At 48.2% G+C, this 20,686-nt stretch overlaps 1 protein-coding gene and 1 long non-coding RNA gene across 12 annotated transcripts in view; one reads left to right on the forward strand and one right to left on the reverse strand.

The window, feature by feature from the left end:
- Window positions 1-20,686, reverse strand: part of ABCC3 (ATP binding cassette subfamily C member 3) — a 73,829-nt gene that overhangs the window by 10,828 nt on the left and 42,315 nt on the right. For 2 of the 10 annotated variants that reach the window (XM_044419979.1, XM_044419983.1), the window contains 12 exons: window positions 18,771-18,917; window positions 13,509-13,596; window positions 11,302-11,368; window positions 8,287-8,413; window positions 8,001-8,177; window positions 6,227-6,394; window positions 4,887-5,070; window positions 3,982-4,087; window positions 3,707-3,857; window positions 2,405-2,612; window positions 1,266-1,576; window positions 27-226 (listed from right to left, as the gene is read on the reverse strand). In XM_044419979.1, coding sequence (XP_044275914.1) covers window positions 27-226; window positions 1,266-1,576; window positions 2,405-2,612; window positions 3,707-3,857; window positions 3,982-4,087; window positions 4,887-5,070; window positions 6,227-6,394; window positions 8,001-8,177; window positions 8,287-8,413; window positions 11,302-11,368; window positions 13,509-13,596; window positions 18,771-18,917 — 1,934 coding nt within the window. Of the gene's footprint in view, window positions 1-26; window positions 227-1,265; window positions 1,577-2,404; window positions 2,613-3,706; window positions 3,858-3,981; window positions 4,088-4,886; window positions 5,071-6,226; window positions 6,395-8,000; window positions 8,178-8,286; window positions 8,414-11,301; window positions 11,369-13,508; window positions 13,597-18,770; window positions 18,918-20,686 lie in introns of those variants that run through there. The other 8 variants (XM_044419980.1, XR_006413725.1, XM_044419982.1 and 5 more) reach the window with 8 other exon arrangements.
- On the forward strand, window positions 12,006-20,106 carry LOC123018147. 2 transcript variants are annotated; one of them, XR_006413727.1, is made up of 4 exons: window positions 12,006-13,396; window positions 13,538-13,655; window positions 17,317-17,455; window positions 19,377-20,106. It is a non-coding gene; the product is annotated as an uncharacterized LOC123018147 (long non-coding RNA). The 2 variants fall into 2 exon arrangements; XR_006413728.1 differs by lacking the exon at window positions 19,377-20,106 and adding an exon at window positions 18,762-18,846.

Here is a 20,686-nt window from a genome sequence, read left to right on the forward strand (position 1 = left end):
TAAAATAAATCTAAGCTTGTTTTTACCTGTTGGATACAATCCCAGGATAGTAACTTCTCTGATTGTCATTCACCTTTGTGTCACTGATGTAAACGAAAGACTTCTCTCTTTTGTAAGCTCGGATGACGCTCGCTCCCGTGACAGTTTCCGAAAAATGTGAGTATATAGGGGATCTGCTAATGGATTCCAGCCGCTTTAACTGGCGAGAGGTAGCTACATAGAACCGCTGGTATTATTCAGTTCAAAGGCATAAAGATTAAACAAAGCAAAACCTTACTTGACTTGAAGCATTAGTACATCATGCCACAGATGTACAGCACACCCTTGGTGTGAGAAAGTGGAGCTGTACATAATCCCAGGATCTTTTCTCTGAACTCTCCCTCTCTCTTTCTCCCTCCCATTCTCCTTTTGAAACCTCTCGACAATTTGGGATGGATCAAACTTCAATGGCAGAGCTTTTCCAGGGCTGTACAATTTTAGATCTCAACAGACCTTTGCATGTTTAAATGCTCCAGCATACAAGCATCCTGCCCATGGTGAACCAGCATGTCAGGAAGAAGACTAGCCTTCTGTGAAATGGCAGGAGCGTCTTTATGGGGATGCGATCGATTTTATGGAGGAACATTCAAATGCATGACCCCCACCAGCAGCCTGAGGTGGTGTCATTTAGAAATTATGAACTCCCTCCTTAGGAAGGTAAGATTAGCCCCTTCCTTGTTTTGTCACTGGTGGGCAATAAGATTCTGTTCAGACTGTCTTGGTTTTTAAGGAATGGCAGTTGCTTTTATTCTGGTGGAGGTTTTGGGGCTCAGTTTGCTTTATTTTAAATTGCCTTGATGTTTGTTTTGTATACTACTTTGAGGATCTTATGGTCAAAACGCCATATATCTATGGCCTATATCATCTGTCTGTCTGTCTGTCTGTCTGTCTGTCTGTCTGTCTGTCTGTCTGTCTATGAAGTGATCTGGACAGACAGACAGACATAAAACTATGGGTTATATGTGGGAAGCTCCAGATATCCTCTCAATAAGCAAATGAGCATGGATAGGAATACACTGAACATGGGTTGCTTTTGCTGCAGAAAAGAATGTCAACTTCTACATTCAGAAGCAATTACAGCCAATGTCTAGGTACTTATTGTGGCTGCCATTTTGGAAACTGGGCAATATCAATAGAAAGTTTATCTATCCACCTTTCAGTAAAAAAATAAAATCAGTCAATCAGTGGAGTGGCCCAAACCAGAAACGGACTTATTCTCCTCTTACCTGGGCAAAAAAGTACAGGATTGCCAGCGGCACGATCACCACAGCAAAGAGCGGGGTGCTAACTATGATCACAAGCATCGTTGACACCGAGGTAAAGAAGGTTCCCAGGAACATCAGAATAGTTGGCGGGATGACTTCGTCGATCACATAGATGTCCTTAGAGAAGCGGTTGATAATGCGGCCAGTTGGCGTCGTGTCATAGAAAGACTGTGGGGTGTGGAGCTTGTTCTCCAGCAGGGCTGCATGGAGAGTGCGAGCCGCTCTGATGCCACCCAGGGCCAAGGTGAAAGAGGAGATCAGCACCAGGAGCCCTAAGGAAAATGGGCAAAAGAGACAGGAGGCGCTGGCTTCAGTCCACTGTTGTGCCAGCAGACTTTGGCTCATGCGGCTGGACCTTCCCTGGATCTCCTCACCCCTGCATGTCCCAAATCTACTGCAAAGGGCCTCAGACCTTCGAGAGGCGGCACAGTGGCTGAAGGGCTGAGGGGAAATGGTCCTACCAGTGGTTTCCATTCCCCAGGGTTGGCTACAACCCTCCGAATTGCACGTGCTTCTGCTCCCAAAGCAACCTGACAATTTCTCTTTCATAAGAAACAATTCAGACTTCACCATTTATTATGCAGGTTTCTAATAATTAATTGCAGGGGAAACCTCATCTTTACAACTTCACAGTTAGTTACGCAAAAGTTTGTATGCAACTGATGTTGCAGGATTGAGGACGACTGTTCTAACTTGTTTATCTTTTGCGGACCACAACATTTTCTTAACTTTGTGATTATCATCACCAGAGTTGAGGGACTCTTAAAAGGCCTCCAGTTAAACCTCAATCTTGTGTTTGGTCACAGTCCAATAAACATTGTGTTCATGGTTCTCTCCCATGCATGCAGATTGAATCTATTGAACCAAGCTTCAATGCATGCATGGGAGAGAACCATGAACACAGCCCAGGGCTTTGGATGCATCCGTCGGGACTGCCCTGAAACTCCTGCGGCATCAGTGTTTTCTCCTTAAGGAGAAAGCATCAGATACTGACGAGTCACCATTTCTGTACCACTAGGAAACCCTCCACCAACACCCTCATCAAGGCCACATGAACCCACCATCTTCCATGGAGAAGCGGTAAAAAAGGACAAGCTTACCTTGCAAGAGACCCAGGGCAGCATAGACGCCGACTCGCATGCTCACATTGTGCTGAGTGTGATTTATCACGGGGTCATTGGTCCAGTCGCTGAGCCATACATTGGCCCCAATGGAGGCACCGTTTTGACAGGCATACAGGAAACATATAAATAAGGAAATGAAGGGGCCAACTGCCTTCATATATTGCCAGAAAACTGTCAGCTTGACCTGCAGTTTGGAATAAAGCGGGTTCCTTTAGATTACAAAGCTGATGCCTGATTCTCACAGAAATCCTAGCAGCTTGCCAGAAGCAGATTTTTTCCAGACAACCAACTACGAACTGAGAAACCATATAATCATATAATCACCATATGCAAGCATTTCCAAAAAATACCCCAAGGAGGCTATGGCAGCAATAGAAAGGGGTACAAAACAGATGCCTCATATTAAATAAATTCTGAACTATTACAGAAACTATGTCCACACAGGATTCCTTTTTCATGAGGCTACACAAAGCAGATTCCACCATGTCCCACCATGATGCTTCTTGTGTTCATTTGTGTTCCTTGTCAAGAGCAGTGATAAAACACCAGGGAACACTTCTGTATATCTACTTATGACCGATCTTTCTTTACCCCAATGAGACTACAACAGTAGCTTGTTAGGAATTATTCTTCCACCTGGGCACACGTTCTATCGCAAGGTTCCATAATGCAATACCGTGATGCTGTGACCCCAAGTGTCTACTTTTCAGCTGGTGCCTACCCTAAACCTAAATAAGTATTGTGAGCATAGGTAAATGCCAGCTGATTGGTGCTAGTCCACCAGGTATACAAAGCCCCGCATCCCAGGAGGACGGACCATCAGCTGATGCCGGCGTGACACACACTCATATACTCCAACACACTGCGCTTTTGTTTGTAAGGGTTCCTTATCTGCCTATGGTCTTAGAAAGGTCCACATGGTCTAGCTCCTTGTTCCCATGCAGTTCTTCTGGTTTGTTTATTTGGAGGTGTGGAATGAGAAGAAGCAGAATAACCTGAGTTGCCAGCAGTCCTAATTAACATAGAGGGGCATCTATTTTAGGAGGCAGAGTGATTGTTCAAGACAATTCAGTTTAAACCTTGCTTCCTTTCACCCCACTGAGAACTTTGGGAAGGATTACACTGTTTCTCTTCCTTTCCTGGAAGAGCACTGAGAAAACGCCTTTCTGAACTATCCAATGTCTCGCACTGTTGTGCTGCTGTTTCAGGCAGCCGCTGTTCCGCTATTCCACATGCCTCATAACAAACCATCATGTAGGAGACGCGAGGCTTCCTCACCGTGCCTGTTTCAATGATTTCTGCTTGGATTAGTTTCTCAGAAGGACCTTTCTTCGGGACAGGAGGCTCGGGTGGCTTTTTCTCACACACCTTCCTTTTTGTTGACATTTTGTTAGGGCACTCCCCATCGGAAGAGATGACGCTGAGTTGCCTAATTTTCAAAAAAGGAGGAGAAGGAGACCCACCGTGAGCTAAGCGACTGTTCCGAAGGATGAGTAGGTGTGTTATCATTTGCGCGGTCAGGGTAGTGCCTTTAAAACAGGCTCTGGGTTTACCTGAGGAACTGTTTGCGGACTTCATTTGCCACTGGTTCACTATCTGCCAGATCTGTGTGGTTGCTGAGTGTATCTTCAGCAAGCAGGACTTCCTCATCCTCCACTACTGCAAAGCAACAGCAAATCTTTAGCTGCTTTGGGCTTTCTGCTGACTAGTCTTCTAGCAAGTCTGTGTAGAGCACAACGTCTCCTAAGCTGCAAAGAGGAAGAATCGCAAAGGAAGTGCAACTCTGTGGGGAGAATCAGAGGCTTCGGCATACTTGGGCCTCTAAGCAACCCTGAGAGTTGCATCTGACGAGCAGGTGCAAGGTTGCCAGCTCCCCTCCACTGAATGGGTGTAACTAGGGTCCCATTGTGTCCCCTCATGTGACAGCAAGGAGCCAAAGGGACATGGTGAAGCGTGGTTGCCGTACAGATCATCCTTTCAGGCAAGCAATGGGAGAGACGGATGTTGCTGTGGCACTTGTCCTAACCCAGTACCTGAGCATGATAGTTGGATAAACACAGCGCGTAGCGGGAGGCAGGAGAGCCTAGTTATAGGGAACAGACAAACAGGGCGCCTCACTTCGCTTCCTGGCTGCGGCCCTTTTCCCTGGATGTCAACCGAGCAGAAAACCTGACAAGGCCAGACTGCAAACAGTCTCTGGCCCATTTAATTTCCTTTCTGTGGCAAACTTGAGAAAGAAAACAGTGTCTTCAGTGCTAGGTAGCCTTGCTCCCTCCTCTATCTGTTTTTTAAAGAGCTTCATTTGTACATATATGGATTGCCCTTTGATGTTCTTTAAACAAAAACACAAGCATATTTTAAATACAGTTGCAAACTGCCTCTGGCCATTTAATCTGGCAAGATGCGATTAGCAGAATGATGGTTTTGGAAGACCAATGAGGAAGATGGGACTCCTCACTTGTTGGCTCATCTTCTTCTATGTCTTCATCGGGGGCATAATTGTGGAGAAACTCTGCAAAAGACTGATTTTGCTTCAAAAGCTCCTGGTAGGACCCCATTTCGGAGATTTTACCATCCACAAGAACCAGAATGTGGTCCACCTGAGGCAAAAACTGGATGCTGTGGGTGACCAGAATTCGAGTCTGAAAATGGAAACAACACAGCAATCAGGAGATACCTTGCTAAATAAGGCAGGCTAGCACTAAGACGGGTTAGGCTGCTTGTCATCAACTGGATAGCTACCGTGAACTGTCCCTGGCAACATCTGGGCATTTGTGACTTGGAGTAAAATTAAAACGCATCACAGGGTATGTGAAAAGGCAGCCAAGTGGAAACAGCAAGCACAGACACAGTGGTAATGGGAATGAAAGGTGATACAGCAGGTGCAGTGGAGGACAGCAGAGGAGAGGATGCTGGAACCAAGGCGGGATTGAGGGAAACATCCCCCCACACCCAAGGACCCGTCCCAGAAGGAGGTACTGGTGCAAAGAAGATGGAATGAACAGCAGCAGGAAATAAATGCTCCCTCCAGAGACCTGGAAAGCAGACCTCAGACACCAATGGGGGAAGGAGAAACGGACATTCAGTTCAAGAGCAAGAGGATGTGGGGGTGTTCCAGGATGGTGGGGGTGAGAGGAACAGCCTACATATCCCACCCTTAGTGCATAGCCTATAGCAGCCTTCCCCGACCTGGTGCTTTTGAGACAGGGGACCACAACCCCCAACATCCCCAGCCAGCAGGGGGCCATGGAGCTCATTTCTAACCCTCTGAGAGCATCAGTTTGGGAAGGCTGATGTACAGGGCTAGGTAATGCAGCTCTCTCCACCCGCTGCAGATGCTGTTTGTCCTCTGAAGAAGGAAATACTTGGTGCGTGTTTAGCGAACGCAGGATGCGCTCCTTTGCACCAGTGAGAAGGAAACTGGAGCTCAAGGGACAGGAGTGCCACCTTTTCCCTTCTCATGATGGATACATTCACTACCATTTTAAAGGGCTACAAGGGGGCTTGACTGGGTCCCCAACTCCCATGCTCCTTGGGGGGGTTGCGTGCCTCCAGCTCTCCAGTGCCTTCTATACGCAGGTGGTCCGCCCACATTCACTGGGGGTGGGTGGAAGGATCTTGGCACCCTTCACTTTTGTGACAAGACACTTAGCTCTCATTTTACAAACAGCTCTGGGGCCTGTAGATTTCATGAAGAAGTCCCCTATCCCCCCTCCCCGCCACCTGAATTGGAGCACTGAAGCACTGAATTGGAGCACAGCTGCAAGAATGCACAATTTGAGATCTTTCTGGGCTCACTTTTCCTTTAAGTGTTCCTTCTGGTCCAATAACGTTGTCAAAGATGTGTTTGGCTACATGTGAATCCACAGCTGAAAGAGGGTCATCTAGCAAATAAATATCGGCATCACTGAACACGGCACGGGCCAGGCTCACTCGCTGCCGCTGGCCACCTGAAAGATTGATGCCCTGTGGAAAAGGAAAGCACGTCACCACCCCACGTTTCTCAGCTCCAGCAAGAGCAAACTCAGCAACGGCCGCGTGGCCCATTTGGGTAACCCCCCAACCATTCTGCCACGGCAGAGGGAGACACCATGGTGCCCTTTGGGTGTTTGGACTACACCTCTCATCATCCCTGCCCACTGACTGTGCCCCCTGGGGATTATGGGAGTCGACATCCAAATATACAGAGGGAACCAGGCTGCTTACCCTTCTAGTATAGATTTTGGAGGAAAACTGCCTCTTTAGATCAAAGAGGGGCGGCTGTGGAGGGTCTTGGGGACATTATCACTCCCTGGACCCATCCATGGGTATGTTCCTGCTGCTGTGCTGCTGACTTTGGTGGCTGCACTAGAAAAACCTGGAGATTTGCTACCAGTTTTGAAAGCTATGTGTCATGCCACTATTCGGTGTGGTTGCAGTGACAGCCAACAAAGGAGATTCCTACATAGAGACTAACACCCCGGGCGTCTGGTTGCATCAGTCCAAAGCAGCCATGTCAAACCTCCACTGGACTGAGCACAGAATCACAGAACAGTAGAAATGGAAGGGGCCAGAAGGCCATCAGGTCCAACCCCCTGCTGTTGCAGGACTCCCAGGTACACCGCCCCTCTCAGGTGGCTGTCCAGCTGCATCCTGAATGCCTCCAGCGTGGGAGAGCCTACAACCTCTCTAGGGCACTGGTTCCACTGTTGTAATGCTCTAACAGTGGCCGGAATCTGGCATGCAGTAACTTGAGCCCGTTATTCTGTGCCCTGTACCATGGGATAGCCTAGAACAGATCCTATCCGATCATTAGTCACACTATAAAAAGAACTCTCTAAGCATAATACACCAGTCCAGCCCCCTAAGATCTTCATCGGAGGTCCTTCTTTGGGAGCACTCTTTGAAGGAGACCAGAAGCGTGGCTACCCTGAGAAGGGCCTTTTATGTGGCAGCACCCCGGCTTTAGCGCCTGTTCCTCAGAAAGGTGTGCCTGGTCCCAGTGCTTTATTCATTTCGGTGCCAGGCCAAAACCATTTAAGGTTTAATGCTGTTTTAATGATTGTTTTTACTGTATATTTATATTCTATTTATGTGTGCTGTGTATTGTTTCACCCTCCTGAGACCCTTGGTATTGGACAGGCTATAACTACTTTAAATAAAGAAACAAACAAACGAGCATCTGCAGCAAGACACGTTTGACTCATTTTTCAAAAGTGAGAGACTGGTAAATGGGGAGGCTGAAAGCAGTCAAAGGAGTCAAATCTTTCCAGGTAATTTGGAACCATAAACCATAAGAACAGAAGCCTGGCTAGAACCATGGACCAAGACAGGTACAATCAAGAGAATGCCGACTTGTTTAATAACAAGCTTCAAGAAACAAGAGGCTCTCTTGTTGTGCAAGTCCAATCCCTTCAAATTGGCTCGCAGAAAACCTCCCAGGAACCCAAGCTTTGTACCCCCAGTATAGCACACATTTTGCTCCTTCCTTCCTTTATGATCTAGACCACCCTTTTATTTCTTTGGAGATAAGAAAGGCAACCATCAGGCAACCATCAAAGTCTACATGCAAAGGTAAGCATAAAGGCCGTACCTTCTCACCTATCTCCGTCTGGTCCCCTCCAGGAAGCATCTCAAGATCTTGCTTCAAGGCACATGCCTCTATGACAGTTTGGTACTTCTTTTCAGTATAAGGCTGGCCAAACAAGATGTTATCCTTCAGTGTGGCGTTCTGGATCCAGGCTATCTGGGGCACATAAGCAACTGAACCCTACAGGGAGTTACCCAAACACACATAGGAGGGGATCAGTTTATATGCCACACAGAACACAAAATTCTCTAAATGGATGCAATGTTCTCTCGTGCTACTGTAAACCAACCTTCACAGCTACCTCCCCATGGAGTTTTTCCATTTCACCAAGAAGAGCAGACACCAAGGAGGACTTTCCACAGCCGACATGGCCAACAACGGCCACCAAAGAACCACTGGGGACCAACCAATTTATGCTGTAGGGACGGAAAAGGGTAAAACCAGGACGGGCACATTTGCCAACAAGCAGAACTTGTTAATGCAAAGTTAATAAAGCAAAACTAACTTTAAGGGTTCTGTGGCATCTTAGCTATTATACTTTTGGGTATCTTCTGTGCCACAGCCTGCTTTTTCAGACTTTTCAGATGCAACTGAATCATTGTTGCTTTTGTTGCAACAGATGATAGCTAAGTGTCTGCAATTACTCATAATAAAAGTTCCAAACATGCCTTTCTTCCTTTATGTGCTGTGTTTTTGCTTAGCAAGAGTTCAGTGCAACTTCCCCCCAAAGACCCCGTTTAATCAGCTTTTCCCAGTAATGCATATATGGGCTAAGAGACAGCAAACAGTGACTGGGGAGTGAACAGCTTCAAGAAAGGTAAATGGAGAAGAGGTCACAATGTCCGTGAGTCTAACAGGCTACTGAGGGTGCAATCCCCATAGCAGACACTGGCAAGCCCCTACATTTGCCCTACACTTGCCAGCATCCACCCTGCTTTTTATCCATCGAGATTTAGTGCCAGGGAGTGGGAGGGAAGGAGGCTGGGGCTCTGATTTGAACAGGTGCATTTCTGTGGCACCTCTCCTCTTTGTCCCCGGACAAGCCCCTTTTCTCTCTTCACAGCCGAGATTTGACCCTGAGGCACACACAGGGCAGCCAGCGCGGTTCTTTCCACTCAGGATGCAAAGGGTCAAGGCAGGTGCTCAGCCTTCAGACCCTGAAGAGTTCTGTGGTCTCCCCGATGTCTTCTGGAGGCCTTGTGATGGCACTCTTACAAAGTAAGTTGAGAGTGCTAGGAGATTCCATGGGACTGGCTATCTTGTAGCAGTCCCTTGAGATATATGCCTAAAAGTTTAGGATTGTGTTCCTGCTGCAACTCATCACCTTCTATATTATGATAAACCTTGGCTTGGACAACTACCAAAGCTTCTTACAGAACAATTTCAACACCCACAGAAGTTTAGCTATGCTGACTTGGACCTCTGCAAGATGACCACGTGCCTCCTCCACCCTTATGTTCCCAGGAGGATTAAGCACACAGGTTGCCAGCAAGGTTTGTTCAGGTTTACAACTGCACAACAGCAGAGAAGGTGTGCTAGAAGCCCTTCCCCACAAACATAGCAAATCTTGCAGTTAGTGGGATGAAGCCTTAATGGCTGCTTATTACATTTTGTGAATTTGGTTTTAATGTCTGTCCCTTTTGGTGCTTTTAAAATAATAAACAAATAAAATTTATTACTTAATTAATTATTAGATTTATATTCCACTTTTCCCTATGAACTCAGAGTGGCTTACAACATTTTCCTCCTCCCACTCTCAATCTTCTCCCCACAACAACCCTGTGAGGCAGGTTTGGCTGAGAGTCTGTGACTGGCCCAAAGCCACCCAGCTGGCTCCACGGCTGAGCAGGGACTCAAACCCAGACTGAGTCCCAGTCCTGTGCTCTCAGCTACTACACTATACTGGCTCTCTAAATGTAGCTGTGACAGCATCTGAACAAGCCATAATATGTGGGGTGGCAAATCTTCCTGGTGCGTTGCTGTCTGAACTGGAATGGGAAGAAAGAACAAGATGCGAAGGACTTGTGTAATTGGACCCAAGTTGAATGCAGTAACATGAACGACTGCGTTCAGTAAGCAATGGGGTAAAACCCACCAAAATGGCTCCTTCACCACTGTAATGCCATACAAAGCAGCCCTCAGAAGCTCCAGAATTTGGATCAGGCTATGGCAGTCAACTAATGGTTTGCATAATTTCTATGTTGAGCACATAGGATGCAATCGCTTACTAAAAGTGCTGCCCATCTGTTTGCCACCTGCATGACTCTAACCCAATGCCTTAGGGAAAGTTTTGAACAACTGCCCCCGTTGCTACTTCTATAGTGCATAAAAGGATCGTGACATGAATGGATAGCTCCCCACCTTCATTCTTAAAAACATCTAGCCAGTCTCAAGCATTGACCAACAATTAAGGCTTTAAAAGCCGGTCAAAGTGATGCTTAAGTTAAGCAAGAAGAATATTCTGGCTGAGGCTCACCTTCCTCTTGCCAGCCCAGCCTCTCCGACACCACTGTCTCTTGCCACTACCTTTAAAAAGCAGGGCATCCTTCTTTGTGCTTGTGTCAAGCCGGGCTCACCCAGGCAGCTCTCTTTGGTCACCTGCACCAGCACAGCGCCAGCTCCAAGCCTAGAGAGGCTGCAACTCTCAAAGGTGGTCGCTGGCTGGGGGGGTTTCGCTCTTCAAGGTTCCAGCTGCGTGCAGTGCATGCTGTGCATCCTGGATAACCACTGCTCTTCCTAAATCATGGTCCTTTGTGACTGATGGATAAGCAAAATCACTATTGTTTCAGGAGGGGATGGAAACTACAGGGAAGTCTGAAATTGCCCCTTGGCCTGGGGTAAGCAACTCAAATGGCAGAGCCAGTCTTGGACAGAATGGAAACAATTACATCTTTGATACAAAACAAGTGGGGGAACACCACACAACCACAGTTTAATGGTCCAGGAATGGCACACCTTTTAAAATATTGTTTGTTTCCCCCGTCTATGACAGCAGGGGCAAACCTAACTCTTTTCAAGGGAAAAATGAAGCCTGACACACCAAAGGGGGAGAAACACTTGAACATGCTGGCTGGAGGCTTGTGTTTCGTTCAGTGCCATTTAAGGATCAGAAATGGAAGGCATCAGAAGCAGAGGTAACCTGCCACTTATGCAAGTTGCTAGGCAGCAGTGAGTTTCAAACAGGTCAATAAATAACACGCACTCCCTCCTCTCAGGGCCCTGACAATTTGCTGAAACTTTTTACAAGTTTTAAAGATCAAAGCAGCAGGAAAACATTGCTTTAACTGGAGTAAAGACTGCTTACTCTTTCAAAGCTGGCTCAAGGTGCTTTGCCCAGCTGAATGTTCCATTGCTTACAGTGACGGCATACCCTGTTCAAAAAGGAACGAGAGAATCTAAGCCAACAGTCTTATACATGCATTCCTGGGAAGTCCCACTGAATTCAGTGGGGCTTATTTTTTTTAGCATCCATTCATTCGATTGTTTTTTTTTTCGCCTGCTCCATTAGCCATAAGGCTCCTTGGGTGGGGGTAGGCATGCCTTAGACTGCACCACAAAAAGCAGGAACTGGAGAAAGATGCAAAGAGCTCACATCAGCCCTCCTTAATGCCAAACATGTCGTGGGGTGAAGTGAGGGTAGATAAGCGAGGAAGAACCACTGTGAAAGCTTCCCTCCTTCTTGCCTTTTAAGCAACATCCTGTCACATGCTGGGCACAAGTCATGCTGCTGAGGTCAGCTTCAGATCAACATTTTAAACCTAAAAAAAGCACTTGGGCGAGCTGGTGGGTGCTTTTTAGAGTGCAAGAGAATTGTGAGCTTCTGCGGTTTTTCTGCAGCAGTTGTGTTTATGGAGTAAGGGGAAATACTTTAAAATAAGGGACATCTAGCAATGCTAGCTTAAATATTTATCCAATAGCAATTACTGAGAAGCATGCTTGTTTATCTCCCCTGGCCAGGCAGAGCTGTTCTCTAGAGATTATACTTCAGGGCTTCATGCGGTCTAATTTGCAGCTTCTTGGGGGCAGTTCAGTGCTTCTTTCCCCCTTTCCCTGCAAATGGAAAGGCTGTCAAAGACCAAGGAGATGCTGCTACAGAGAGGGAAGCGCAAAAACAGGCATGAAGTTAGATGGTTGCAAACACGGGGGCTCTGCTTCTGGAATTGTATTCATCATCCCAGGGGTTCCTTTCCTTTCCCTTCCTTTCTGAGACCGATGCAAAGAAAGCGTCATTTGAGAAAAGGGGAACCGCTCATGGTAAGGCTTGAATGAGCAACTCATCCTCAGCCTGCTACACCTAATGTGCTCGAGGGCTTTCCCAGATGAACATCTGAAACAACTGCGATCTTCCCTGTGCCACTGCACCATTTCTCCAGTTCCCGCTTTTAAAAATACATCCGTCTGTGGAATTTGGCATATTCGAAGCAAAGAAGGCGCACGGTGACGTTCATCACATCTCAGTCGTGTTGGCCATGTCTGGACATTACCATAAGCTGCATTCTGGAGGGGGAAACCAGGCATGCCTTCCCTGCGTTCCCCCACCCCCTCACCTCCTTTCCGCAAGACCGCAAAGAAGAGACTGGGCACCTTTGCTTCATCCTTTGATTAACTGTGGCTTGCTGTGCGAAGCTTGAGTCCGGCAAGCTTCAGTTAACCTTAACTATGCTGTGCTTGAATCAAGCAGATCGCAAGCCACCGGTTGTGTTTTCTAACAAGCTTCAGACAGTTGCATTAGGGTTTCAATCAACTCATTGCTTCATCTCCTTCTCACGCCAGCCGCAGGCTGGGCTGATTCCCATCGTGAGCAATTACTGTTGCCATGATGACCCTGCACGGCCATGAGCGACACTCCTAAGGAGTATTGTGACTTGCTCTTACGTAAACGCTGGAGGTAGCTATGAATACACAAAGGGTGCGCTTAGGTATTGCACCCTTCCATGAATTATACTATAAAGGGCTACGCACTGGATTATCAGCAAGTCTATGAGGAATAAGTTGTGGCAATTTACTCACCCTTTACTAATGGTATGTGTGAATAGCTGAAAACTGCCAGGTGTGGGCTGACTGTATGGAAGTGCTTGGCAAAGTAAGTAAAATTTGGGAGACCAGCAAAAATGTCTCCTCAGAGTTTTTTTTAAGAACATTCACCATGCTCCTTAGGACAACATGTGAACAAGAGCTTCAGTGGCAATACATTTTAACGGGGAGCAACCAGAAACATCTGTAGCAACAGTCACAAGTGCTGGTTCACCTCCAGATGTGCAATCGGACTCCACAGCAAAGCACCGTGCAAGAGGAGACATGCAGGGTTCCTATCAGATGCCTGATCTGTGAGGGCTTAAGCTCATTTGAGCTATGACTGCAATCTTTCCATACACGGCCTGAAGAGCACCTGTGCTCAGGTAAGCATTCCACTGTGAAATTTTTAGATGTTGCAATCTCCCTCCACCACACAAATGACGGCTCTCCCACCTCACCTTCCATGCTACTACGCCTGTTCAAGCAGGGCTTTACCTGGAGTAATTAGCTTGGTTTCCACACAGTTTGGATCAAGCTCATCATGGGACAAGAAGTGCTGGATCCTCTTCAGAGAAACACTTGCCTGGGGAACACAATGCCAGTTGGTGTGTGAATGAGAAAGGACCTTTTGTGAACGGTGTGGTGAGTGGGGCAGCATCCTCTGCGTTCACTGCGTGTGGCCTGGGGAAGTTATTAGCCCGACCCTCAAGCAGCTAATTTGTGTCAGTTAAAGTGGAAGTTCAGCCAGAGCGTAACAAGCTTTGAGCCAAACTGAAAGCCAAACGATGCACACAAAGGGCAGGCTCATTTGGGGGCAGTCCCAGGTTAAAGCCATCCTGAATAAAGCAGGTTCTAGTATGTGTGATTAATTTTATTTATTTATTTATTTATTTATTTAAAACATTTTTATGCCGCCCCCATCGCAACAAAGCCTAGGGGCGGCTCACAACAAAAACAAAGTTATACAATAAAAATATTAAAACCCGGTGCATCTTGGCTTAAAATTTTTTTAAATCCTACAAATAGCCAATAAATTAACACTTAAAAGAAGTTTTAAATAAAAAGGTGTTCGCCTGGCGCCAAAAAACAAATAACGACGGCGCCAGGCGGACCTCTCTGGGGAGCGCATTCCATAGGTGGGGCACCACCGCAGAGAAAGCCCTCCTCTGGGTACTCACCCTCCTAATATCATTCACAGAGGGTTCCCAGAGAAGGGCATCCGTTGCTGATCTCAAGGGGTGGGAGGGCATATATGGGCGCAAGCGTTCCTTTAGATATCCAGGTCCCAAGCCGTTTAGGGCTTTATAGGTCATAACCAACACCTTGAATTGGGCCCGGACTTCAATCAGGAGCCAGTGGAGCTGAAGGAGAACTGGGGTTATATGAGAAAAACGCCCAGTCCCCGTCAGCAGCCTGGCAGCTCTATTCTGCACCAATTGAAGTATCCGGACTGTCTTCAAGGGTAGCCCCACGTAGAGCGCGTTGCAGAAATCTAATCGGGACGTTACCAACGCGTGTGTCACTGTCGCCAGGCAGTCATTCTCCAGGAAGGGACGCAGCTGATGGATCAGCTGAAGCTGAAGGAAAGCACTCCTTGCCACCGCCGTCACCTGAGCTTCTAAAGACAGCTCAGGGTCGAAGAGCACTCCTAAGCTGCGAACCCTGTCCCTCAGAGGGAGTGCAACCCCATTTAGGACAAGGCCCAAGTCCCCCATCCCGAGACCTGAACCTCCCACCAACAGGACCTCCGTCTTGTCTGGATTGAGCTTCAGTTTATTGGCCCTCATCCAGCCCATTAGCTTGGCCAGGCACCGGTTCAGCACAGCCACTGCCTCACCTGGATTAGTTGAAAACGAGAGGTAGAGCTGGGTATCATCAGCGTACTGATGATTCCGCAGCCCACACCTCCTGATGACCTCTTCCAGTGGTTTCATGTAGATGTTGAATAGCAAGGGGGACAAAATGGACCCCTGCGGAACTCCATGGCATAGCTGCCATGGCACAGAGCCATAGTCCCCCAGCACCACCTTCTGAAATCGGCCGTTGAGATAGGAGTGGAACCACCACCACGCGGTGCCTCCGACCCCCAATCCCACTAGCCTATCCAGAAGGATACCATGGTCGATGGTATTGAAAGCCGCTGAGAGGTCCAGGAGAACCAACAGGGATGCACTCCCCCTGTCCTTCTCCCTGCACAGGTCATCGTACAGGGCGACCAAGGCAGATTCAGTGCCGTACCCGGGTCTGAAGTCAGACTGAAATGGGTCCAGATAATCAGTTTCATCCAAGAATGCTTGGAGTTGTCCCGCCACCACCCGCTCTAGCACCTTGCCCAGGAACGGGATGTTGGCCACCGGTCTATAATTGGCGGCCACCTCTGGATCCAGGAATGCCTTCTTTAGGACAGGTCAGACTACCGCCTCTTTTAAAGAGGAAGGTACACGACCGTCTCTTAAAGAGGCGTTGACCACCTCCAGGATCCAGGTGCCAATCCCATCCTTGGCTTTCTTAAGTAGCCAGGATGGGCATGGGTCTAGTAAGCAGGTGGTAGGGCATACTTGTCCAAGCACCTTGTCCACATCATCAGGCTGCAACAACTGAAATTCATCCATTAATTGTGGACTCGACAGTGTCATTGGCATCTCCTCAGTAGAATCTGGTTCAATAGTAGAGTCAAGTTTGTGACAAATCTGAGCGATTTTCTCCCTGAAATGCCTGGCAAAGTCGTCACAGCGGGCCTTTGAGGGTGGTATGAGATCTTTCTTTGGGCCTGGATGTATCAGCCCTTGCACCACCCGAAAGAGCTCTGCCGGACGACATTGTGAGGAGGCAATGGAAGCGGACAAGAATTTCTTCTTTGCCGTCCTCACCACCACAGCATAGGCCCGATAATGGGCTCTTAAGTGTGTTCGCTCAGATTCACCCCGTGATCTCCTCCACCTATGCTCTAGATGTCTCCCAACCTGCTTCATTGCCCGTAATTCAGGTGTATACCAAGGAGATGAATGGACTCTGCCAGGTGGGAGAGGACGCTTGGGAGCGATCATGTCAATAGCCCTGGTCATCTCCCCATTCCACAATTCAACCAGGGCATCGACAGGATCACCAGCCTTGTCAACCAGAAAATCCCCCAGAGCTTCCAGGAATCCATCAGGATCCATCCGGCTCCGGGGGCGGACCAATACAATCTGGTCCGCACCCTTACAGAAGGAAAGACCGCTCTTGAGCTCAAACCTTATGAGGAAGTGATCTGACCCTGACAAGGGCATCAAACTTAAATTCCTCACCCTCAGATCACCCTCTTCCTGCCCCGTCGAGAAAACCAGGTCCAGTGTGTCCACGTTCATGGGTTGGGCCACTGAAGTGTTGAGACAGCCCCATGGCCGCCATGGAGGCCATGAAGTCCTGAGCCGCCCTGGTTAGAACCGTCTCGGCATGGAGACTGAAGTCCCCCAGGACCAACATCTTGGGAGTCTTCAACACCAGGTCCAAGACAATCTCCGTCAGCTCAGGCAGGGAGTCTGTTGGGCAGAAGGGTGCATGGTACACCAACAGAATCCCCAATCTGTCTCAGTCACCCAACACCAAGTGGAGGCACTCCAGCCCCGGCCTCGAGAGGACAGGAAGCCCCACAAGGGAAATAGAAGCTCGATAAACCAGAGCGACCCCCCCTCCCCTCCCCTCCAGGCGTGGTCGGTGCTGGACCAAGTACCCGGGCAGGCACAGTTGTGAGAGGGCGACATCTCCCCCCCTCACCCGCCCAGATCTCTGTGATACAAGCCAGGTCGGCCCTCTCATCCATGATCAAATCATGGATGCTTGTTACTTTATTTTGGACCGACCTGGCATTAAGCAACAGCACCGACAGGCCTGGGGGGCAGCTGACAAGTCTACCCGGAACCCGCTGGCTGGGGGAATAACCAGAAAGAGGAACAGGTGTTAACCATCTGTCCTTCCTTCTTCTATGCAGACCCGTTACACCCCCAACGCCATAACGTCCATTGCTCATCACCACCCCGATGGCGGCGCCCACGCACTCCCCAGGCAACATCATAGTAAAGCACAAGATGCACCAATTAAAAGCAACCTAAAACCGACAATTAAAATTACTAAAAACATCCTACTTAAACCACTGCTAGCCCACAAACGAAACCAAGGCCAACCACCAAAGCCCGCGACTTATTTTAGAGCATAAGTCACATACAAGTGGCAGTGCTGCACGCTCTCTCTCTCTCTCTCTCTCTGCATGCTGCCTGCTCCTCCAGGTATTATCTGCACTCCTTCTTGGTCCTTTTCTCATCAGACCAGTTCTTGCTCCCAAGACTACAAGCAAGCCTGGCTGAGCAAAAAACTCAAAGAGGGACAGGAAAGCAGGTGGTGGCTGTGAAAGCAGTTTGGTTCCCCTCCCTGTGGGCCTCTGCTCCTGTAGAAATTGGATTCCTGTATCCTTGATTTAGCTACTAACATTAATATTCCATCTTCACATGTAAAACCTGCTAAGTGGTTAGCAAATAATTTGGATCTAATCCAAAATATACAGACCGCAGCAGAATTACTTGGGGTTCTTGCTTTGATTAACAGCACCAAATAATGCACACTACATTTCCAAAAGCCCTTCTGAATTTCATTAACTAGCCATGCAGAGCAGAACTGGGAGGAGTGAGGCACACGTCCTCAGGAGAGAGTTCTACAGTGTTGGGACGACAGCTGAAAAGGCCCCACTCCTGTACTTCAGAGGGAGCAGGTGTACAAGTGTTTCCATGTTGCAAAAGGTTGTAAAAGTTGGTGTAATGGATGAAGGCCCTAATTCGCCTAGGAGAGTATCCCCAATCAGATGCCCTCGAGATATTTTCGACTTCAACTCCTATCAAGCCCAGCCGACGTGGCCAATGGCCAGGAAACTTGGGGGCTGTAGTAAAACCTCTGGAGGGTGCAAGGTTGGTGAAGGCTGCCTTAGGGCTTTGAGGCTGAAGATGACACATTGTGGGTCGTTACCAAGGATGGGGTGCTGGGCCATCTGAACCCAGTCTGATTCCTGCAAGGTGGCTTATTTTAGGGCAACAGGCCACCCTGACAACCCATGGCTTGCAGTTGGGTTGCTGAGCCCATGATAGCTTGTTGCATCATCTGAACGTGGGTGACTGAACCCATCTCAGGTGCCAGGAGCCAGTCAGCAACTTGCTTGCCAACAGCCGCGAGACCCCTTGCCACTTCTACCAAGCTTGCTTAGGCATTTGCCAAGGCCAGCCAGCCCAGAAGCATTCAAGGGGCCCTTAGAGGAGACTGGCGCTGGCTGGAAGTTCTCCAGAATGATCACAGGCTATTTCAGCTGACCGCAGCCTTTTCGTCAGTTCTGTTTCTTTCCCTGGGAGGCTGCTGCCTTGACAGCTGGCCTCTATGATCTCAGTTTTGACAGCTGCTGACAGTCCCATCAAAGTGCCTAAGCAGCACCTGGACAGGTTGTCACTGGCTGGGAAAGCTTTTAAGTTTCCCCTTTAAAAATGGCTATTACAATGACCACACTTGAACAAATGTGGAACTGTGCAGTTCCATAAATGTGTAAATTGGAGGTATCGGCTGGGTCGGTATCCTGGGTGTGTATCTGCTGTCTTAGCATGCAAGTTGGCCCTGCTCTGTGCAAGGAGCTTAGGGAGCAATTAATCCATTGTGGTTTATTACCAGGTGGATTGTGCAAACAGGCCCAGCTTAGGCTCTTGTTGCATTTTTCTTTCCTTTATGTACTGGCAGCATTCTTACCTGTGCCACGTTGCTGATAACCTGAGGAAGCATGTTGAGTGGGAATCTCAGGAGATTAAACAAGGAGAGAGACACAAAGGCTTTCTCTGCATCTAGGATATTGTTTTCATCCACACTGACAAAAACAGCAAAAGTGGTCAGGGCAACCTGGAAGCAAGGAACATACGTCGAATAACCAATGGTTCTTGGCTTGATCATGGAGTGCAGGCGCAGTGGAGGCTGGAGGCTTCGTTGTCCAGGGGAGACGATTCCACTTTGGGGCACAGCCCAGACTTTACAAGGAGCTATCCATGGTGCTGAACACCAAAGCCACCCCCTCCCCCCCCAGGTTTGGCTCCAGGGATGCGAACTTCAGGCTGAAACACTGCTTAGATATCCCACCCCACAGACATCGGAGGCACCAGCTGCTGCTGTAGCTTAACTGGAAATATAAGAACTAAACATAACAGCGTTTAATGGATAACTAAACAATTGCTTCAACTCTTTGTTATTCCAATGTGGTATAAAAGAAGGAAGCATGGCACCATTCCAGAGGAATGGAACTGTAATACCTAAGAATACAAGTAATTTGATTTTCAAATAGTATAGTTCTTAACTGTGACGCAGTATTCTAGAATAATAGGAAGCGAGACCTGGACTGGCACTTTGTCCAGGATGGAGAGCAGCAGGGACCAGATTCTGCCCCTGTTTATTTTCCCAGGAGGAAAAAGATGGGCAATGAATTCGCACAGCACTGAACCTCAAGGAGGACAGCAAGCAAGGATCAGCCCTTCCTCACATTTTCTCCTGTACAGCCTGACTCAGCACTGCAGGCCGCTCCCCGAGAGAAATCTGGCTGATAGTGCAAACAAGGTGAAGCAAGGGAGCTGCGGTCTGCCTGGGGCTGCTGTGCCATCATGCAGAGCAGGCACAGTCCGGGTGGCTTGTTTCAAAAACGGTATCAGTGAGATTGGAAAAAATACAGAGAAAACGATTAACATTGTCAGATGATTTTCCCTTAAGAAAAGATAAAGGTCTTGGAGACTTGTGATGCAGAAGACATAATAAGCTGGAGGACGGACCTGAGCCTTACCCAAGGAGAAGTAAGGCTGGCAAGCAAGTGCTGCAGTTCAGGGTTCCAACCAGCCTGGCAGGATCTTTTCCCCAGCACTCCGTTCCATTTCAACCCTCCTCAATTTTCTATTTTTTCTTCCACCACAGTCAGACAGTGTTCCATGCTCAGTTATTTATTATTTTTATATCCTGCCTTTTTCCTTCCCAGGAACTCAAGGCCCCTTTCCTAATTCTTGTCCTCCTCTCAGTCTTATTCTCACAGAAGAACCCAGTGAGGCTGGCTGGGCTGAGAGGCTGTGCCTGGCCCAAAGTCCCCCAGTTGGCTCCACGGCTGAGTGGGACTAGAGGCCAGATTGCCTGAGTCCCAGTCCCGCACTCTTAACCACTGCACCACACTGGCTCTCACTGAGCCTGTTCCATTCCCATTTGGCTGGTGTGTGTGTGTGTGAGTGTGAGTGTGAGAGGGAGACGGAGAGGGATTTCACTACAGGTTTTTCTGTACTTGTGCAAACCTTTTTGCATGTATGCTGCCATTTTGGCAACAAAAGAATCAGCCCTCTGAGAATGAATTCACTGTTGCTATGTATTATGAATAATGTGGGGACAGTGGACAGAGAGAAACCTGTTGGCCACCTCTAATAAACCCCAGAATGCAGGGTCATGCCTCCAATCCAACAGGCAGGATTCCAGGACAGACATGCATGTTGTCACATTATGGAATTTACTGCCATCAGATGCTGAACGGGCTGTTAGCTTAGATGACTTCTAAAAATTAAGGGCTTGTCCACAGGGCTTTGTGAAGGGCCCAACTGCAGGGCTTGGCCATTACAGCAACACCTCAAGCTTTCATGTTCAGAGGCCAC

This window comes from Varanus komodoensis, unplaced genomic scaffold (genome assembly GCF_004798865.1).
Source record: "Varanus komodoensis strain SLA01 unplaced genomic scaffold, ASM479886v1 scaffold11, whole genome shotgun sequence".
NCBI classification, from domain to species: domain Eukaryota; kingdom Metazoa; phylum Chordata; class Lepidosauria; order Squamata; family Varanidae; genus Varanus; species Varanus komodoensis.